Source organism: Hydra vulgaris, chromosome 05 (assembly GCF_038396675.1).
Source record: "Hydra vulgaris chromosome 05, alternate assembly HydraT2T_AEP".
NCBI classification, from domain to species: domain Eukaryota; kingdom Metazoa; phylum Cnidaria; class Hydrozoa; order Anthoathecata; family Hydridae; genus Hydra; species Hydra vulgaris.
The window spans coordinates 34024935-34046634 of record NC_088924.1 but is presented as its reverse complement, the minus strand read 5'-3'; the positions used below and the strand labels follow the sequence as shown (position 1 = coordinate 34046634).

General features: G+C 27.8%; 1 protein-coding gene across 2 annotated transcripts in view; it reads left to right on the top strand.

Moving 5' to 3' along the window:
* Positions 1-20751, top strand: part of LOC100202442 (ATP-dependent translocase ABCB1) — a 63369-nt gene extending 42618 nt beyond the window's left edge. For both annotated transcript variants that reach the window (XM_065797980.1, XM_065797981.1), the window contains exons 13-20: positions 728-805; positions 2096-2179; positions 2384-2688; positions 7055-7195; positions 16853-17009; positions 17844-18245; positions 19310-19456; positions 20380-20751. In XM_065797980.1, coding sequence (XP_065654052.1) covers positions 728-805; positions 2096-2179; positions 2384-2688; positions 7055-7195; positions 16853-17009; positions 17844-18245; positions 19310-19456; positions 20380-20571 — 1506 coding nt within the window. In that variant the 3' untranslated portion in view covers positions 20572-20751. The remainder of the gene's footprint in view (positions 1-727; positions 806-2095; positions 2180-2383; positions 2689-7054; positions 7196-16852; positions 17010-17843; positions 18246-19309; positions 19457-20379) is intronic.
* The last annotated feature ends 949 nt before the right edge of the window (positions 20752-21700 follow it).

Below are 21700 nucleotides of genomic sequence, written 5' to 3'. Positions count from 1 at the left end.
GAACATGACTTCATAAAGAGAGCATTGCATCCCAAGCAATGAGCTATGCAGTTGTTTCAGTCTTGCTAATTAACCAAATTCATATTTTAGGGCTTCTTATGTGTTCTCGACAATGCACACCATAAAAACTATCAGATACACCATTTATGCACATTATGGCACTATTAATACTCTGATATTTTTCTGCTGTTGATGGACTCAGCCTCTCTGAGAACTGCAACAGAGTTCATGTAAACTTACTAGCAGCCAACCTCAAAATCATTTAAGTGAGTTTTAGAACTGTACTCTCATCAGGAGATAACAGAAAGAGTTGCATAACCACTATCAAGGAGGCTCAAGTAAAAATCTATAAATAGACTCAAGAAGATTCAGCATTTATCATCCTAAGCAAGAAAAAATTGTAACAGGTTTATGTTAATACCAGCCTAATAGCTGAAAAAAGGAGTGTGTAGTTAGTCAACTAAGTTATTCATTCTGCTTACCCCTAAAATCTTTACCTAGGAGACTTTATACAAGGCAGCAGCTGAATGCAGTTAACATCTGCTCAGAATGAGTATTTTCATCAAGACACCATGTCTAGTCTCACCATGTATTCAACCAAGAGCCCCAAGGCAGATGAATACATACATACATACATACATACTTTCCATTTTATATTTTCTTAATAAAATTATAAAAATACTTATAATTATAAAAATAAATTTAAGTAAATATTTTATTGTTTTAGAGCTTTCTTTTCGGAATTGCAGGTGAGATTCTAACACGAAGGTTGAGAAAAGAAGCTTTCACTGCTATACTTCGACAGGTAAAACAGAGTACTAACTGTGACAAAGTTTTGTTAGTTGACTTTTTTTAGGTGTTGTTAACAAAACATAGTGAATATGTTATACAACTTTTAATGCAAAATCTCTTTTAAATATTTTCAAAAACACACTTATTTGCTTTTTATACAAACCTTATTTGTATATTATACAACTTAACACATAGAGCTCACCATATTAAACTCAACACATAAAATTAACCATATCAAACCCAACACATTGAATTCATCATATCAAACTTAATACATAGAAATCACCATATGATACCCAACACATAAAATTCACATATGATACCCAACACATTTTTTATACAAACCTGCTTTTATACCACAACACACTTTTTATACAAATCTTATTCGTATATTATACAACTCCACACATAGAACTCACCATATTAAACCCAACACATAAAATTAACCATATCAAACCCAACACATAGAATTCATCATATCAAACTTAATACATAGAAATCACCATATGATACCCAACATATAAAATTCCATATGATATCCAACACATAAAATTTACCATATCATAGTCAACACATATAACAACTTAAATATAGAATTCACTGAATTTTCCATATCAAGGCCAACAATTAGAGTTCGCTGTACTTACAATAAGTTAATAATTTCACTTTTTAAACTACAGAAATTTAATAATTAACATCTTTGCGCTTAAGTTCTAATTAAATGATGTTTAATTAAAGTTGTTGAAATAATTATCATTAATTAGTTATCCAATCTTTATTATATAAACTATATACCATCTTTAGGTTGCTATAACTATCATTTTTGATTTGGAATTAAATTTTTGAATTTTAAATTACTTCTAAATACGGAGAAAGTATATCTAAAATTATGTAAATTATATAAATAATATGTATATATAATATAATATATAAATATAGTTTATTATATTGTATAAAAAGTATATCTAAGTCATTCTATTAATCCAAAAGTTTATAATTATTATTATATACATTTGGATTATTATAGTAAAAGCAAAATTTAGATTGGATTATAGTAACAACAATGATTAACAAAAATCATTGTTATTGTAAATTAAAGGTTGTGGGCAAGTAACCTGAGGATTTAAATGTTTTTGTTTTTTTTTCAAATTTGTAATTCTGATTTTTGATATTTTTAACTGTTGCCCATTTAGTATGACTGCATTCAGGCTTTAGTATGACTGCATTCAGGCTTATTAAATGTTTTATTAACTTCTAACTATGTCTCTAATAATTTGCCTATTACAATTTCATTAATTCCTAGGATATTTCATTTTTTGATGACCCAATGAACTCAACAGGTGCTTTGACAGCAAGACTTAATTCAGATGCATCTGCAGTGAAAGGGGTAATTTTTTTTTATAAATAGTATTTTTACATTATAAACAGTATTTTGTTTTAATTATAATAATAGTTTTATTTTTAAATATATATATATATATATATATATATATATATATATATATATATATATATATATATATATATATATATATATATATATATATATATATCCTAAATATTATTCTATATATATTTTTATTTAAAAAAGGCAACATCATCACGACTTAACATTTTGACACAGTCAATTTTTATGGGAATTACATCACTTGCTGTGTCATTTTACTTCAGTTGGAAACTAACCCTTTTATTACTTGCTTTTGCCCCAATTCTTTTAATTGCTGGTGCTGCACATATGAAAGTATTTTCTAATTTTGCATTGGAGCAAGGAAAACATTTAGTTGATGCATGTGCCTCTGCACAAGAAGCTATTATGAACATAAGAACTGTTGCTTCATTGGGAAAAGAAGTTTATTTTATCGATGATTTTGTAAAAAAACTTTCAGGGCCATTCAGGTAAATTATTATCTTTAATTTTTCTTATTTTGTTAAGTTTTAAACATGCGATACTATACTGAAACTAAAAATGGCTACTGTGTATGTATATCAACATATTATGGTAAAAAGGTGTTCATTTAAAGATTCTAATACATCAAAAGTAATCTTATTGTGCATTAGATTAATGAGGCAATCCTTATAACTTTAATGCACAATAAAATCTTACAGATATTTCAGTTAACAAATCAACATTAGAATTAGAATATTGTAATCTGCATCAATTGAAAGAGAGTTATTAGACTGAAGATGAGGGAGATAAGGAGTTTGTTAATTAAAGATTCAAAGACTTTTTTAATAACTATATGAAGGCTTATTGGAAAACAGTTAGAAGGATCAGATTAATGCAGAGATTTTAAAAATTGGATGTATGAATGTCTTTTTTCACCAGATATGAAAACAAGATTTAGTTTAGCATTTCTTAATTGTTTAGAAAGTATCAAAGAAAGTTCTTGAGAACACTTTTGTAAGACTGTGGCAGGAATATTGTCAAGACCAGTGGTATATTAGTTTAAGTAAGAAATAACCATTCATCAAAAATTGGCTTTATGAATTTATACCTGTAGCTCCTAAAGGATGACTTTTAGAGATAAGCCCACCACTTTAGATCAACAATGAATTTTATCTAGCAATTAAGTTATTAAGATGTTTGAGAATGTTTCTTTAGGATATCACGAAGAGTTTCATTATTAGATTCAAAAAATGAATCATAGGAAAAGTTCTTGGCAAATTGTTTGGGCTTATCCCTGGCTTATCATCATTGGAAATTGTAATAAGATTTGACCCATTATTAAAAGATTGAATGTTAGTCTTACCTTTGTTAGTAATTAAAGATTGTCCAAAAGTCACTTGAACCTAACTTTTAAGTTAAATTACATTTTTTAATGAGATTTAATCTAAGAATAATGGATAATAGTTTCATCCAATACATAAATGGTAGAATGCATTAATAAAAAGGTTTTCCAGAAAATGGTGAAAAAAATGATTATGATTAGACAAGAAGGTGAAAGTCTTGGGTATAGTTAGGCTTAACTTGAAACAGATAAGAAGAACAAAGCCTTATAAAAAATACTTGTCTGAATCAAATAGATTACCTTTGAGGTTCAAGGACTATCCCAAAGAAAACCACACAAGGAATCTCAAGCAGCTTTAAGGTAGCAGTAGCAAGTGAAATTAATCTGATGTAAAAGAAGCACAAGATTTTTAGTGAGATTTTTGCATGATCTGAATTGCCTAATAGAAATAAAGTAACAACTGAGCACAAGCTAGGGTAATCAAGACACAAATCAAAAAGTAAAGGTGAGTCTTTTTGATTTTATTAAAAATGAGTTTCAATGTTAGCTATATGGATAAAAGATTGAGAAAGACAATAATTTTGAGCTTTTGTGCCAACAGGGTTAGTAGTACTAGATCTTATCCATTTATAAATATTTATAATTTGAACTTATCTAGGTTATGTGATGATCATTTAAGTCACAACAATAAGTCACATAAACAATGATATTGACAGATAGATAAAAAGAATATTAGTTTGGTCAGAACTAATATGGAAAAAGGTGCATTCTTGGGAAGAAGGAGAATGATAATGTATAAGATATAAGGAGAATGCTATAATATACAAGTACTGAATTTTTTATTCTAATAATATAAATTTGATATTAAAATAGTAAAAATTGTTTTGTTTACCAATTTTAATTGCATAAAACAATTTAAATTATTTGACTTTAACATAAGTAATAAAAATAATCACAAACCTTAAACTAAAATTGCTATAAGATAGTTAAAAAATAACTTGTGACTTTCATGCAATTGGGCAAAAAATTTTATATAGCAGAAATCTTGTGATTATATCATTTGTGTGGTAAACATTCTATTATTACACGACTAACTGCATCCCTCTCTCTTTTCTTCACCTTTTCCCTTTTTCTCTTACTTTTTCACTTTTTCCTTTATTTTTTTCTTCACTTTTCCCCTCACTTTTTCTTACTTTTTTCTTTAATTTTTTTAGCACACTTTAATTAAATATATATATATATATATATATATATATATATATATATATATATATATATATATATATATATATATATATATATATATATTTTTTTTTTTTTTTTATTGTGATTCACTCCCAACAAGGCTGCAAGCAACCACTATAAAGTTGGGAGTTTGCTAGAAAAAAAATAATAGAGTTAAAGAGCTAAGAAACAGTTGACAGAAGACTTAAAAAGTTGAAGTTTGTATGAGTATGAAGATGGGAGAGATTTCCAAAGGGTTGAAGTGCAGGAAAAAAAACTAGACAAATAAAAGTTTATGTAAAAGTTTGTCTACACTAAAGTCAAATAAAGCACTTTGTTAATTTAATATTTTTCTTAAAAAACCACAATTTGGTTTTTAATTTCAAAAGCATATTAAATTTACCTGGAATTCAGTTTAGTTAAAACATATTTATAAACAGTATTTTTGTCATAAAATTGGTGGCTAGTCTATGTAACTAATTTTATATTGTGTTCAATGCTTTGAGTATTTAAAAAAAATTCCTATCAATATAGTATTTTTCAGTTGAAATTTGTGTGTTGTTGTCATTAAACCTTTTAATCAAATCATGCTGATTCTGGTTAACTACTTTTCTCAAAACAAATCAATTTGTATAAAATGTGGCATCAAAGTTTAGTAGTATGTCTATAATGATTGCTTATATGTCTATAATGTATGTCAATAATGATGGCTTGTATGTCTATAATGCATGTCTATAATGATTACTTGTCCTATTTTTTTAAATAACTTTTGTTGTTGTATATGTCTGTTGCTATAACTACCCTTTTCACCACCTATAGATTTGGACTTGAATTTTTACATTTTAAATTTCTTTTAAAAATTGAGAAAGTATATCTAAAATTATATTAATTATATTAAAATAAATTAAATAAATATTATATATATAATATGTAAATATAATTTATTATATTATATAAAAAGTATATCTTAGTGGTTCTATTATTTCAAAATTTTATAATAATCGTTATATAATTTTGGATTATTACAGTAGCAACAAAAATTAACAAAAACTATTGTCATTGTAAACTGCGGGTTGCGGACAAGTGACCTGATCAAGATCCTTTGTGTACTTCCTTATTTTGCTTGCTTATCTGAACTTTAATTTTTATGAATAATTTTGTAGAATCTCTTTTGATAAAAAAAAAATGTATACATATACCTGTACAATAAAATGCACAAATGAAAACGATCTTGACAAGGTGCTTCAGTACAAGTATACAAGTTCATGAATCAAATTGCTCAACTTGTGTTGTTTAGTGGTCCAATTTTATTTTTGAAAAATATTGGATTGACAGATCCTTCAGAAATTGCAAGACAATATTTAAATAATAATTTTTGATTATTGCTAACATTCCTAACATCAATAATCACTTCACTGGTTATATTTAGTATTTTCACTGGACTATCAATTTCGGTAAGCATCACCTCTGAGGTAAGATTATCTGTAGAAATTTGCTTTCCATCATGTCCTGAAAATTGATGAAAATTTGAAAAATGAAAATGAAAATTTGGAAACTTTTTTATTATTCTTATTGTTATTTGATAACTGCCATCAATCTTTTTAAACACTTGTCAGAATATAAGTTTATTGTGATGCAAGGTAAATTGTTTTGTGAACTTTTTCTTGGCTTATGTTTTTTTCTCAGAATTAATTACCTGTCTGAGCTATTAGCATTTAAAGCATAAGGAAATAGTTTATAAAATTTCTAATAAATCAAAATTTCAATTAACCAAAAAATAAAGAAACATTTAACATGATTCATATTTAACTAATCTTTCTGGAATAAATGTGCCAGATTTTAGGTCAGTCTTTTTTTTAGAAAAAAACGCTGTTTTTAATTAATGGCTTTTGTAATTAAATATAACAACTTTTTAAAAAAATTTAAGGAAAAAAATATTATTTATGCATGAGTGCTGCCTGTCACCTTTACTACTACTATCCCCACTTTATTGCTACCCTACCTTAACCTACCTAGGGTAGCAGTAGTTAGAATAGCAAAAACGATAGGTAAGCAGTAATTAGGTTTGCAGTAGTTAAAATAGCAGTTAGATTAAAGCAGCAGTAAATTTAGGGTAGCGGTAAAGTTAGGTTAGCAGTGAAGTTAGCTACTGCTACCCTAACTTTACTGCTTACCTTACTTTGATTAACTAATTACCTTACTTTGATTACCTAAGTTTGATTTTTGTAAATTTTCTTTTTTTTTGTATCTCTATTTCAGTTTGATATTTTTGTCAAACTAAATCATTAATTGATATTTAATTTTTAAAGGAAATCAGTTTGCAATTCATTGGCATTTGGGGTGTCATTTGGTTTATCTGGTTCAATAATGATGTTAGCAAATGCTGCTGCATTTACTCTTGGTGGAAAGCTTGTTCAAGACCGTGAATTGGAATTTTCAAACATGTTCAAGTAAATTTCACTTTTTATTTAATCAAGCTATGTTTTTTAAGTTAAAATTAACTTTGTAAACTGCCATATTTTTATTATATGTTAATTATATTTATATATGTATATATATATATATATATATATATATATATATATATATATATATATATATATATATATATATATATATATATATATATATATATATATCAGAGCTGTTTTTAAGTCACTTTTGAGCAAGTCTCAAGTCATTCAGTGACATGTCAAGTCAAGTCTCAAGTCATGTCATATTATGATCAAAGATTTCAGTGTGTGTGGTGGCTGTCAGTGCTGTGGCTAGGAGTTCAGAGATCTCTTCCAAAAACTGTTATAAGGACCATAAAGTTTTTTTAAAAATGCCTCCCACATTTGAGGGTATTGGGGAGCCAAGCCATGGCTCTGGTAGCTACATTTAAGCAGTCAAGTTGCAATTATAAAATACAGCATGGGCATGATAATAATTATAAGTTAATACTTTATTATATCAATAATACTATATAAGTAATACTTCAAAGCTGTAAAAGTAAAATAAACCTTCTGTAATGTAGTAAAGCATGTACACGAAATAAATGTGAAAGAATAAGCACGTTATTTTTTTTTCAGTGCTTGTATTAAAATCTTTTTAATTGTTTTGTATTTTGTTTACAACGTGTTGTGGTTTCAAAAAAATATGTTAGTTTTTGGATTTAACTTGAAATTAGTTTTAAAAATGACAAAAGAAGAAGATGTAAGAGAAAAATTTATGCACAAATATTTACAAAATTCTAATAGTAGCTACAATTCAATTGCAAAATCGTTGCAAATACATCCATACACCGTTAGTCGTGTTATTCAACGTTTTTCTCAAACAAAATCAATCAAACGCAAATCTAGTGATGGAAAAAAAGGAAGGTTTTAAAAATATAAAACTAGTTAGAAAACTGGTTAACAGTTTTAAGAATAACCCAAGCCTTTCACTAAGGGAAAGCGAAAAAATAAATGGTTTTTTCATAGTTTTGTTGCAAAAGTTAAAAACAAACATGGTTTTCATTCTTTCAAAGCACAAAAAGTGCCCAACCGCTCTGAAACTTAACAAAAAAGTGCAAGAACCCACAGCAGAAAGTTGTATGACAATTTTATTTCTAAAAATTTCTGTATTGTTGAAGACGATGAAACTTATATTAAGTACGATCATCAACAAATTCTTGATGCTGTTTATTATATTGCCAAATATAGAGGAAAAGCAGATAAGAAATTTAAATACACAAAACATGACAAGTTTGCTAAAAAAGCTTTGATTTGGCAAGCTATTTGCAGTTATGGCAAAAAATCAGCACCTTATATTTCTCTGTCCACACTTTCTGGTCAAATACATGTTAAAGAATGTTTAAAAAAACGCCGTTTACCTCTCATTAAATCGCACAATAACAGACCTGTGTTCTGGCCTGATTTAGCTTCAATTCATTATTGTAAATTAGCTATGGAATGGTATAAAAAGAATAATGTGAAACTTGTGCCTAATACAGAAAATCCTCCTAACTACCCAGTATTGAGAGTTATTGAAAAGTACTGGGCTATTATTAAAAGAAAAATGAAAACAAAAAAGCTTTACAGAAACATTAAAGATATTAAAATATTATTTAAAAAATCATCAAATAGTTTTGATTCTTATTCTGTGTGCAAGCTTTTGGGTACCACTAAAGCAAAAGCTCGAAATTTTATTAGATTCCGACAGAAATAATTAATTTTTTTTTTAATGTTTGATCTTCTTATATTATTGTATTAAAATTATTACTTGGTTCGAAATAAAAATTGAGGAGTACTTTTTTTTAGTTGTTTTTCTACTTTCACATTTATTTCGTGTACACCCTTTAGTTAAAGAGTCATAATACACAATACAGTGATGTTAATACTTCTTAAGCTATTTATCCTATTTACTAAAATTGTCATTCTTTCATTCATTTTAAACAAAGATTACTAATACTGATTTTCATAAAAATTATTATAGTAATTTATCTGTGTTACGTTTTAAAAACACTAATTGACAGTGTCATAATTTAAACTTGCACGCTTAAGGCTCATTATCAGGCTACCCTGACTGAATACACTTTCAACAGGAGCACTGTTTGCAGGTACCACAAAAGCATACATGGTAGCACTTTTGAGAATTGTTAATTTTTGCTCATGCATTTTCTAGAATTGGAGACAGTCTATGTCTAGGGTGTTGGAATTAGATACAAATACTTCATTGATCAGTTCCTCATAGCAATAAAACTTTTAACAGGTGGTTGTGATGTAGTTTCATTCTGACTGACAGGTGTAGTTCTATAATATGAGTACAAAGATGAATTTATTCTTGACCTCTTTGGGAGAAAGTTTTCTGGCAAGACTTTTCTGTCCGTGTTTGCATGGGTATGGCTAAAATGCTTGTTGCAGAACTGACGAATATTTGAAAGAATATTTGTCTTCAAGTTGTCTGTTTGACATGGATTGACATGACATAGCTTCTCTGTCCAAAAGAAGCAAAAATTGGGATCCAAAACTGTGGCGATAACATTTATTTAAGTCATCAAATGGTAGTTTCTCATCTATTGATGGGATAAGGTCAACATTTGCAAATACCATTACCAGAAAATTTTTTTGAAGACTATTTAATAATGCCTGTTTCATACCAGACAGATAATTTGTAATAAATTGTTTTTATTAAAAAAGTGACTATACAACCCAACAATAGAGGGAACTACTGATAAAACTGTCACATTTTTATCACCTTGAGTCATATCAATGGCTTCATGAAATGGTTCCAATAAATAAATAAGTTCTCTAAGTTGCACGTATTCTCTTTCATTTAGTATTAGATTGTGGTAATTTGAATCATCAAGTAGGTTTTTCAATTTCTTTTCATTTAAAGTGACAATGCTTTTTATGTGGAATTCTATCTTGTTGCATTTACTCAAGGAATACCCTGCTTGGAGCCAAACATTTTATCAAAAGCCTTTCTTAATTTTGCACTACTATGAAGTAAACTGCATATTTTGGATGCTTTAGCTTGAGCGGAGTAAATTTTTTCCTCTTTGAGACCATTACCAACAGCTAGTTGTAGTGTGTGAGCAAAACAACTTATTCTGGTAACCTTTTGTCTTGGGTTAAGCTGATTGATACTTTGGATTATTTCGTCCGGTGTCTTGATGTCTTACCACAGGTCTTGATTTTCTATGTTGTTGTGAAGTTCCTCTGCAGATGTATCATCACCACCTTGGATTTCTCAAGGAGAATTTGTAGTGAATGCTTTGGGCATGTTTGAGGCATTGTCTGTTTAAACATACACAACTTAGTCATGGTTTTTATATGTTTTACAAATGGATTCAGAATGTTCTGCTATTTTATCCCCAGTATGAACACCTAACAATCTTTCACATGCCAACAGTTTTATGTCTCAGTGATAGTTATGTATGTGATGCGCTGCTACACCAAGGTAACTCCTCATTTTTCTATCTGATCAAATATCAAGTGTTATAAAATGCTTGCAGCCTAACCTAAATTTTCAGATAAGTTTTTTTTTTGCATTCGTGTATGTTTTTTGTAAATAAGTTTTTACAGCAGAATAATAGAGAGAACTGAGGATCAAGAAATTATTGTATTGCCTAAAATGTTCACTTTCTACAATAGACACGGGTAGTGATGCACCAACTACTAGATGTTTCACAATTGCTGCCAAAATTCTTTGTTGCTTGAGGCGGGTGCGGCCATATGTTGTAGTAAAGCTCTCTCCCAAAGCAACTACAAATAATAAATGCAATGTCATTCTCATTTTTTATTCTATAAAGTAATAATCCATTATTCTTAAAACTAAGCTTTATATGCTACACTTTAGGCTTTATGTTAATGCTCTTTTAAAATTTGTTTTAAAATTTTTCTGATATATATATATATATATATATATATATATATATATATATATATATATATATATATATATATATACACATACAGTATCGGACAAAATGAGTGCAACCAAATAATGCTAATTTAGTTTCTTTATATAAAAGTGCTGCATTTTTTCAATTTAGAGAAATAACTATGTAACTGTTTAGAGACAAAGTTCTTCAAGTTTTATTCATCACAAAGTTCATTATTTGTACACGAAAATTAATAAATTAATCAAAAGTATTAAAAAAAGTTGATTTCCTTCTGGACAAAACAAGTGCAACTTAACAAAATGTTGACCAAGCTGTATTTCGCTATCAATATTTCGTGGCGAATCCTTTGTTGTCGATCACAGCCTTGCATCTTCGAGGCATAGATTCGATCAGGTGATCAATGAAACTTTGTGGAATCGCTGCTCAGATCTTTTGGATTTGTTCAAACAGTTGATCCTTATTACGAACACCTTCACGATTAATTCTGCGGTTGGCGATCTCCCACAGGTTCTCGATAGGGTTAAGATCCGGAGATTGAGGCGGCCAATCCATCACCGATAGGTGGTTGTCTTGAAACCACTGCTTGACTACTTTTGCAGTGAGTTTTGGATCGTTGTCTTGCTGAAAAACCCATTTTATCGGCATATTCCATTCAGCATGAGGTAACATAACATCTTTCAGGATATTTTTATACATGAAACGGTCCATTATTCCATCGTTTTGACGCGTCGGACCCAGACCATCAGCACAAAAACACCCCTAGACCATCACATCGCCCCCACCACGCCTCACGGCCTCATGGCAGCAACGCAAATCGAGGCGTTTTCCTACCGGTCGACGTACACAGCAAATGCCATCACTCCCAATGATGTTGAACTTCGTCATCCAAACAGGACAGTTCGCCATTTCTGCACATTCCAGTCAATATGAGATGTAGCAAATAGGAGTCTTTTCTTCTGGTTTTTTAGTGAAATCAGCAGTTTCTTTGCAGGGCGTCAAGAAAACAATCCGGCTTCAACAGCACCTTGTCTGATTGTTCGGTCCGATACAGGCAGCTCTAATTGCTTTTGTATCTCGACTGATGATATCCAGGGATCCTTCTTGACGGATCTGACGATCATAGAATCTTCTCTAGAAGTGGTGGAACGCGGTCTTCCACCTTTGTTATCTGCTGCCAACTTGCCCGTAGAACGATATTTGGAACATAGTCTTGATAGGGTCCACTTTTTCATGCGATATTTATCACAAATACTTTTTTGTGACATTCCGCTTACATAATCAACAATAATATTCTTTCTTAGTTCCAATCCAAGACTGTCGGGAGCTATTTTTGCACTTGAAGTCATAAAAATAATAAAAATAATTAATCACGTTTCTCAAGGCTTACCGTGTTACATTTACCTTGTGATGATACAATAATTCTCTGTGGAACACATCGTCTTGGTTGGATGTGGACTGTATTGATGTAATGAAACACTTGTTGTATTTCACTTCTTGTATTAATGTTCTTCGATAAAACACTTTGATAAAACTCACTTTGATAAACTGTCTTGATAATACTGACTGATTGACTTCCATATACTGACTGAATTACATGTCGATTTACATGTCTCTTATATAGTAAAATGAACCTGTGTGAACCTGTTTTGGAAGATTCTTGATGCTTCTTTTTGATGCTTCTGGAAGCGCCTGGATGCTTCTGAATGTTTCTGGATATTTCTGGATGCTACTGGATGCTTCCAGATGCTTCTTCTGGAAACTTCTGGAAGCTTCTGCATGCTTCTGGAAACTTCTGGATACTTCCTTTAATAATTAAAAAACTTCCGTGAAGTTGACACGGACCAGACTTAAAAAAATGAAACAAACCAAAAAAGTTGCACTTGTTTTGTCTGCTGCAAAATGGCACTTGTCAACAAAATTCTGTGTGCTGTCACCTGTCAGCTGATTGCTCATGTCATGGCATGCTATGACTCCAGACTCCTGAACTGTTTGCTGTGGTAGTATAGCTCGTTTCGTTTTTAAGACATGTAAAATTAGGAACACTTTTTAGCATTGTTCGATGTTGGTTGCAAATGTTTTGTCCAATACTGTATATATATATATATATATATATATATATATATATATATATATATATATATATATATATATATATATATATATATATATATATATATATATATATATATATATATATATATACATATATATATATATATATATATATATATATATATATATATATATATATATATATATATATATATATATATATATATATATTTATATATTTATATATTTATATATTTAAACAACTTTAAAAAGTATTCTACACAATAGAGTGCTCAATGTTCTTAAAAGAACAGAGCAATTATATATTAGTAGAAAATCACTTAACTAAAATTTTTTCCATTTTCCAAAATGGAAAAAAATGTTTATATATATATATATATATATGAACATTTAAAAAAATGGTGTTATTCATTTGTATTTATTTACCAAGTTACAAAGTAAACAATTATTAAGTTTTAAAGAAACATTACAAATATAAATTGTTTATCATGAATCACTTTAATTTGCTTGTTGATGAAAATCTAGGGCATGAATGTTTATTATTTTGATGCTATTGTTGTGATTTTATTGTTTTGATGGTATCAGGTTAGAAAATACTGAACTTATGTATCCAAAGTTCATTAAAGTTCTTGGTTAATGATATTTGAGATTTTTAGAACTTCTTATAAATTATATCTTTAATAATTTTTTTTACATTTGTTGTGGTAGTGGTTTGAGTGCTATTCTTTGTCAATTTCTATCACTGGTTGTGTTCTACTATTTGTCAGGTCCAATGATTGTTGTCATATCATATCAAAATGTCATGTCATATCATACTGGTGGTGCTAAACTTCCTCAATAAACTGAATTAATTTAACAAATTCTTTATTTTGTAAATTTTTTTAAGTAACTGGTTTGAGATGAGTATATCAATAATAATTTTTACACCATTACTAATAAAATTACTAATGGTCCATTAGTAATTTTATTTCACTAATTTTGAAAAAAAAAAGCAAAGTATACTTTTAACTTACAAAAATTTTATAAAATTTCTATCCAGAATAAAATAACTCCCAGCTATATAATGTGTTTGGGTGTATATATGTATATGTGTATAAATGTATACACACACACGTATACATATATACATTTATATACATATATACATTTGCTTTTATTCAATAAAAATTGATTTTTTAATTTGAATTTGAAGTCGTAAGTTAGTTATTTGTAAATTTTATGTCCTAATCATAGCATATGCCCTGGTATCTTAGTGTGCTACTGGTCTTACAATTGGGCAGGTATTCTCCTTTAGTCATGGAGAAGGCAAATTAAAAGTTAAATTAGGGTTTTATATTAAACTAAATTCTGATATAAAGCGCTGCTTTGTTTAATTTAATTGTGGGTAAGAGTAGGATAGGTTTGTAAACGCCAAAAGTAGTAATCATCCTAGTGATAGGATCATAATAAAAATACTTGTGGAAAAGTTTATATAATTTTAAGATAAAACTTATTTTTTCATTTATTATCTTTTTAAAATCTTGTTCATAAAATCAGATATAATTGGTTTTTTGGAATATATGTATTTTAAATTAGGTCATATAATTGTTTATTTATATGAACTATTTTAATTTTTTGATAAATAGATGCATCCATGCAAATTCATGCATAAGATTAATTGTTGAAATTCTTTTATTAAACAACTTCGTTATTGTTGGTACAAAAGCTTTTGCTTGTTTCAGCAAATATAAATGGATATATATTTATTATTATTTTTAGTTTATTATTTTATAATATATATTTATTGTAATTACTTTTATTTTCCTGGTTGTTTTTTTTTTCTCAATAATATGTTTTGAGTTATCTGAGTTGCTGCTTATTTTTATTTTATTACCTGATACTTTTTACTCTTACAGTTTTTTGGTGCCCCGAATAAAAGTTTCTGAAACAAAATATTATTGAGTTTTTTGTTCTTATTTTTTTGCACGGATGATCGCGATATCCCAGTTTTTGCAGATATTATGTGCTGTAATGTTGATGATTACTGGCTGATAATTTCTCTCACTATCTCCGCATACTCTTCTGTCACTACGTTTTTCTGCTTCTGTTGCTGATTCTCCACTTCTAATTCTTTCACAATAAATATATGATGTTTGGTTGTATATTTTGGCATTTTCAGCTTAAAAATGATATTTTTATTTAAATTAAAATTTTTTTTAAAAGCACAAATTGATAAATTGCAATGTTTATTTGTTAAAATACACTAGAAAGCATGCCAGTGACGTGAAATAGATTAACTCACCAAAAAGTTAACTCCCGGTTAAAACATTCTAATTCCCCGGTTAATCTATTTTGAAATAAATTAACCCTGGGAGTTAAATTATTTTAAAATATAGCAAAATGGATTAACCAGGGCTTAAGTATTTCTAACCCCCACTAAAGTTAGCCCCCTTAAATAACTTAGCCCCCTTAAATACGCGTTTTAAATAATTTAACTTATAATTATATCTACAAAATTGTATAAGTATTTTAAAATTTATTAAAAACATTTAGTATTATATATATTTAAATATATAACATATAATTATTTAGTGAGCGTTGAATAAAATTACTGTATAACTGTTTATTTTTGACAAGTCTTTATATTATATATAAAAATTAACTATTGTTTTGATACTAATACTTCAGAACCATTCTTTTTTGCTAATAATAATGTCTAAGGTTATAGAGTTTATATCTATGCTACTCTCTCTCTCTCTCTCTCTCTCTCTCTCTCTCTCTCTCTCTCTCTCTCTCTCTCTCTCTCTCTCTCTATGTGTGTGTGTATTAATGTATACTAGTTGGCTATATAAACTCTATTATATATATATATATATATATATATATATATATATATATATATATATATATATATATATATATATATATATATATATATATATATATATATATATATTGCTACTATTAACAAATGATATAATAATAGTAGAAATATAATTTATATCCATATCAATAACTAATTAACAGATTTAAAAACAACACATTTGGAAAACATTAAGTTAAAACACTTTTTTTGTAATTTGTATAAGTTGTTTCAAGGGAGTTAAAATACTATGGGGAGTTAATTTGTTTCGCTGTCAGGCGTTAATTTATTTCAAAGGGAGTTAATCTATTTCGAAATAGATTAACTGCCCGGGTAATTTTTTACGCAACGGGAGTTAATTTATTATGGGGGTTAATTTATTTCATGACACTGGGAAAGGAAGTAATTTAGCTATATAACAATTTCTAAATTGTAACTTTTATTTGGGCTAACCTGAATTAGATACAATGTGGTACAGGTGTTTTAGATGTTTTAATATATGCTTGTTTCATATAGTGATATATGCTTTATTGTAGGCTTTTATTGCTTTGTCTTATTCAAGCAAATATAGATTCTCTTTACTATATATAACAGATGTTTTTTTTTAATTTCAATTCATATGAAGGTCACTACAGTTGAGGAGGCTACTTTAGTTTTATTAGTTTATAATAATGTTAATATTCAAAGTTCTTGATTTTGTATTTGTACATAGATAAAAATACATAATATTATAAGATTCTCTGTTAACATTATTATAGGTTGTTCCAAAAAAGAGATCGTGAATCTCCCTTATGTATAATTGGTTTCTTATTTTTCTTATTTTAGAGTTGTTTTTGCAGTTGTATTTGGCGCTCTTATAGCAGGACAAATTTCGTCAATGGCTCCAAACTATATGGAAGCAAAAATTTCTGCTGCTCGTATGTTTAAGCTTCTTGATAGAATTCCAATGATTGATTCATTTAATCCTTGTGGTAAAATCTTGGTGTGTATCCAATACAAATATATTTAATTTTAATAAAAATTTTACAATTCAAGTTAAATGTCTTAGTTTCAAATTTTTTATGATGGAACTTATTTAAAAAAAAAAGTTAACAATAATTGTTTACTTAGAAAATACAATCTCACGTGCTTCACAAAGAAGGCATGTATATTTGTATGAAAATTATTAGGCTGAATAAATATTTTTTTTACTGGGTATTTTTAATATTTTTATTAAGGAAATTAAAATTTTGTATATACAGTCACTGACAATATTAAGTAACATTGTTGATAAAATCAAAATTTGGACAATAAAAATGAAAGTCTTAACATCAGTATCTAACTGCAATAATTTGTTGTTTTTTTAATTTGATTACAAAGAATATAAATAAAAATAAAATATATATATATATAAATAAGTTATATAAATATAACTCTTTTTAACTTATTGCAAAACTAACTTTATTAAATGAAAATTTCTATAAAGACTGATATAGTCTTGATAGTCTCTTTTTTGTCAACCTGTTAAAATAAAAATTATAAAGTCATATATTTTTTTGCTGGTTTTCTTTGAAAAATCACCAAGCTTTATTTTTTAATTGTTATAATACTTTACAAAGGTTTTTTTTATTAATTTGTGGGCTATTTTGTGTGTGTTTTTATCAGCATGAAATTTTATTAAAGAAATCAATAAGTCAGAATATTATTCTTTGTTATTATTGACTCTATCTCTTAAGTCACTTCTTGAAAAATTTCTTCATTAAAGCAAGTTGTTGATGTGGATTTATATATATATATATTTTTTTTTTTTGCTTTTCTAATTTTTTTTTTATTATAGGATTCTGCTAAAGGAAAGGTTGTCTTCGATAATGTTTGTTTTAGTTATCCTTCTCGCCCTGATGCTAATGTATTGAATAGTTTTTCTTTTAAAATTGAATTTGGTAAAAAAGTGGCTTTAGTTGGTTCATCAGGTTGTGGTAAAAGCACTTGCATTAGTCTTCTTGAAAGATTTTATGACCCCCAAAGTGGTGTAATCAAAATTGATGATGTTGACATTAAAGATTTAAACATGAAATGGATGCGTTCATGCCTTGGGCTTGTGTCTCAAGAGCCTGTGTTGTTTGCCAGAAGCATTAAGGAAAATATTACTTATGGCTTAGAAAATGATGTTAGCATGGAAGATGTAGAGCAGGCTGCAAAAAAAGCCAACATTCATGGATTTGTGATGAGTTTACCCAAAGTAATTTATGTTGTTTGTATAGTGGTGGTAGATGTTACTATCATTCATTTATTTACCCAAATTTTAAAAATTACAAATTTAATTATAATTTTACAAATCAGGTTAGGTGTCACTCGTATAGATAAAAACTAGTTAAAGGGGTGACACCTAAATAAAATAAACAAAAAATAAAATCAACAACAACAATATTATTAAATGATGCAAAACATTAAATTAACATAATTAATAAAAAAAAAACAAAAAAAAAACGATGAAAATATAAAGTACACCTAATAATCTTAAAACTACAGTTAAAATAAAATGTGGTAATAATATGTAATAACACAATATATAATAACAATGATAGAGTTTACTTAACAATAACAATAATATAATATTAATAATAATAATAATAATAACAAAAACAAGTATAATAATAACGATTAAAATCATGCAATAATATTATGACCGTTATAAAAACCTCAACAATCAGATACAAAAAAACACGTAACAAACAAAAACAAAACACAAAAAGAGCAACAAAAAGTATAAAATGTTTATAATGAATGAACAATATTGAAATGAAAGAAAGTGTGAGAAAGAGAGAAAAAAGAAAATTGAAAACATATCACATAATAAAATAGTATTAAAATAAGTATCATTTCGTAAACTTAAAAAAAAAAAAAAAAAAGGATATATATAGACAAACTAAAAAAAAAAAATTACAACATTACAACACAACACGACGCAAAAAAATTACAAATATAGTTTAATTATTTTTATATTATATATTAATTTTTTTTCTATCTTCTTTTTTTTACACACATTTATTCTTTTTTATTCGATTTTTAGTTTTTTTTTCTTATTCGGCTTTTTTCTTATTTCCTTAATACCTTTTTCTTTACTTACTTTTCTTTTAACTTTTTTTTCGTTTCCTTGTTTTTCTTTACCTCTCTTTTTCTTGTTTTTATTTTTACTTGATTTAGTTATTCAATTTCTTTTACATTATCATATTATTTTTCTCTTTTTTGATATATTTTTTGCTATATATGATATTCTTTTTTATATATTTTTTTATTAATTAGGGTTACGATACAGAGGTTGGTGATAAAGGTACACTAATATCTGGTGGACAAAAGCAAAGAATCGCTATTGCCCGCGCATTGATTCGAAATCCTAAAATTATGTTGCTCGATGAAGCTACTTCTGCTCTGGATTCTGAAAGTGAAAAGGTTTTATTTTTGTTAATTTATATTACCTTAAAATATGGAATTTGATGATAGCTATTATATAACAGCATGGAATGCTGGTTGCTAAGAAACCTTCAAAAGATTTTTAAAATATCAACAGAGTTATCGTAAAATATTGGTGACGTTGTCGTTAAGCATTTAAATCTTATAAAAATTGATGCTGTTAGAGTATTTTTAAAAACTTGATTTGACAGTATAACAGATAGTATTATATAATACAAATTTAACAAACATCTATTTTTGAATTAATGCTGTTAAAAAAGATTTTATGATTGACTTTTATTATGTATTTTATCCTCTCTATTTACTAGACAAAAAAAAGAAATAAATAAAAATTGCAATAAATAAAGTAGAAATATCTTTAACAATCTTTAGTTTTATAGCAACTGGTTTATTTTAATAAAATTATATTTATCGTATATAGATTATATAAACATACTACCATGTTTTGACGCATAGTAGTAGCATATTGCTTAAGAATTTAAAATTGATCGAAGGAACTTCATGAATAGAACTTTTACTTTTTTTTCCATTTAGGTTGTTCATTTAAATTAAAATAAAAAATGAAATAAAAAAAGGAAGAAAAAAAGTTAATTCAAAAAATATGTTTTTACTATTTGAAATTTCTCAGTTGGAATTTTTTTACTCAGTTCTGATATTTCTCAGTTGGAATTTTTTTACTTTTTATTATTTTAAATTTTTGTTTTTATAAAAGTTTCCTAAATTTTTTTCACTATAAATATAAAATATGTAGAGAATACTACTTGTAGGTAAAATCACAACATGTAAAGTGTTACGTAATATATTATTATAACGGTTCCTGGTTTCAATGGCTAACGAGTATCCAGTTGAGTTATCAAATATGTTTTTTCAAAAAGTTCCTCAAATTAGAGTTTTATTTTTAGATTGTTCAAGAAGCGTTAGATGCAGCAATGGAAAATCGTACTTCGATTGTCATTGCTCATAGACTCTCTACTATTCAAAATGCTGATGTAATTATTGTTATGCAAAATGGACGAATTGTAGAAGTTGGTACTCATTCTGATCTTATTGTTCGTAAAAGTGTTTACTACCAGTTAAACCAAGCTCAACTTTAACCACCCCTTTTAATCAGCTTTTGTAAGGCTAGATTTTCAATGAAATTTTTTATAAATTTACATGTTTTTCTAAAATACTTGTAAATATGAGCCATTCAATGTTTGTTTGTTTGTTTTTTAACTAATATGAAATATTTTTATGTAATAAATTTTGAGTTAATATATATGTTTTTTGTTAAATTATGAGTAATGTCAACTCTTTCTTTACATTTATATCCATAAATAGCTATTCATATATATATACAGTATCGGACAAAACGAGTGCAACCAAATAATGCTAATTTAGTTTCTTTATATAAAAGTGCTGCATTTTTTTAATTTAGAGAAATAACTATGTAACTGTTTAGAGACAAAGTTCTTCAAGTTTTATTCATCACAAAGTTCATTATTTGTACACGAAAATTAATAAATTAATCAAAAGTATTAAAAAAAGTTGATTTCCTTCTGGACCAAACAAGCGCAACTCAACAAAATGTTGACCAAGCTGTATTTCGCTATCAATATTTCGTGGCGAATCCTTTGTTGTCGATTACAACCTTGCATCTTTGGGGCATAGATTCGATCGGGTGATCAATGAAACTTTGTGGAATCGCTGCTCAGATCTTTTGGATTTGTTCAAACAGTTGACCCTTATTACGAACACCTTCACGATTAATTCTGCGGTTGACGATCTCCTACAGGTTCTCGATAGGGTTGAGATCCGGAGATTGAGGCGGCCAATCCATCACCGATAAGTGGTTGTCTCGAAACCACTGCTTGACTACTTTTGCAGTGTGTTTCGGATCGTTGTCTTGCTGAAAAACCCATTTTATTGGCATATTCCATTCAGCATGAGGTAACATAACATCTTTCAGGATATTTTTATACATGAAACGGTCCATTATTCCATCGTTTCGATGTATTGGACCTAGACCGTTAGCAGAAAAACCTCCCCAGACCATTACATTGCCTCCACCATGCTTCACGGTCTTATGGCAGTAACGTAAATCGAGGCGTTTTCCGGCCGGTCGACGTACACGGCAAATGCCATCGCTCCCAATGATGTTGAACTTTGATTCATCACTGAACAGGACAGTTCGCCATTTCTGCACATTCCAGTCAATATGAGATGTAGCAAATAGGAGTCTTT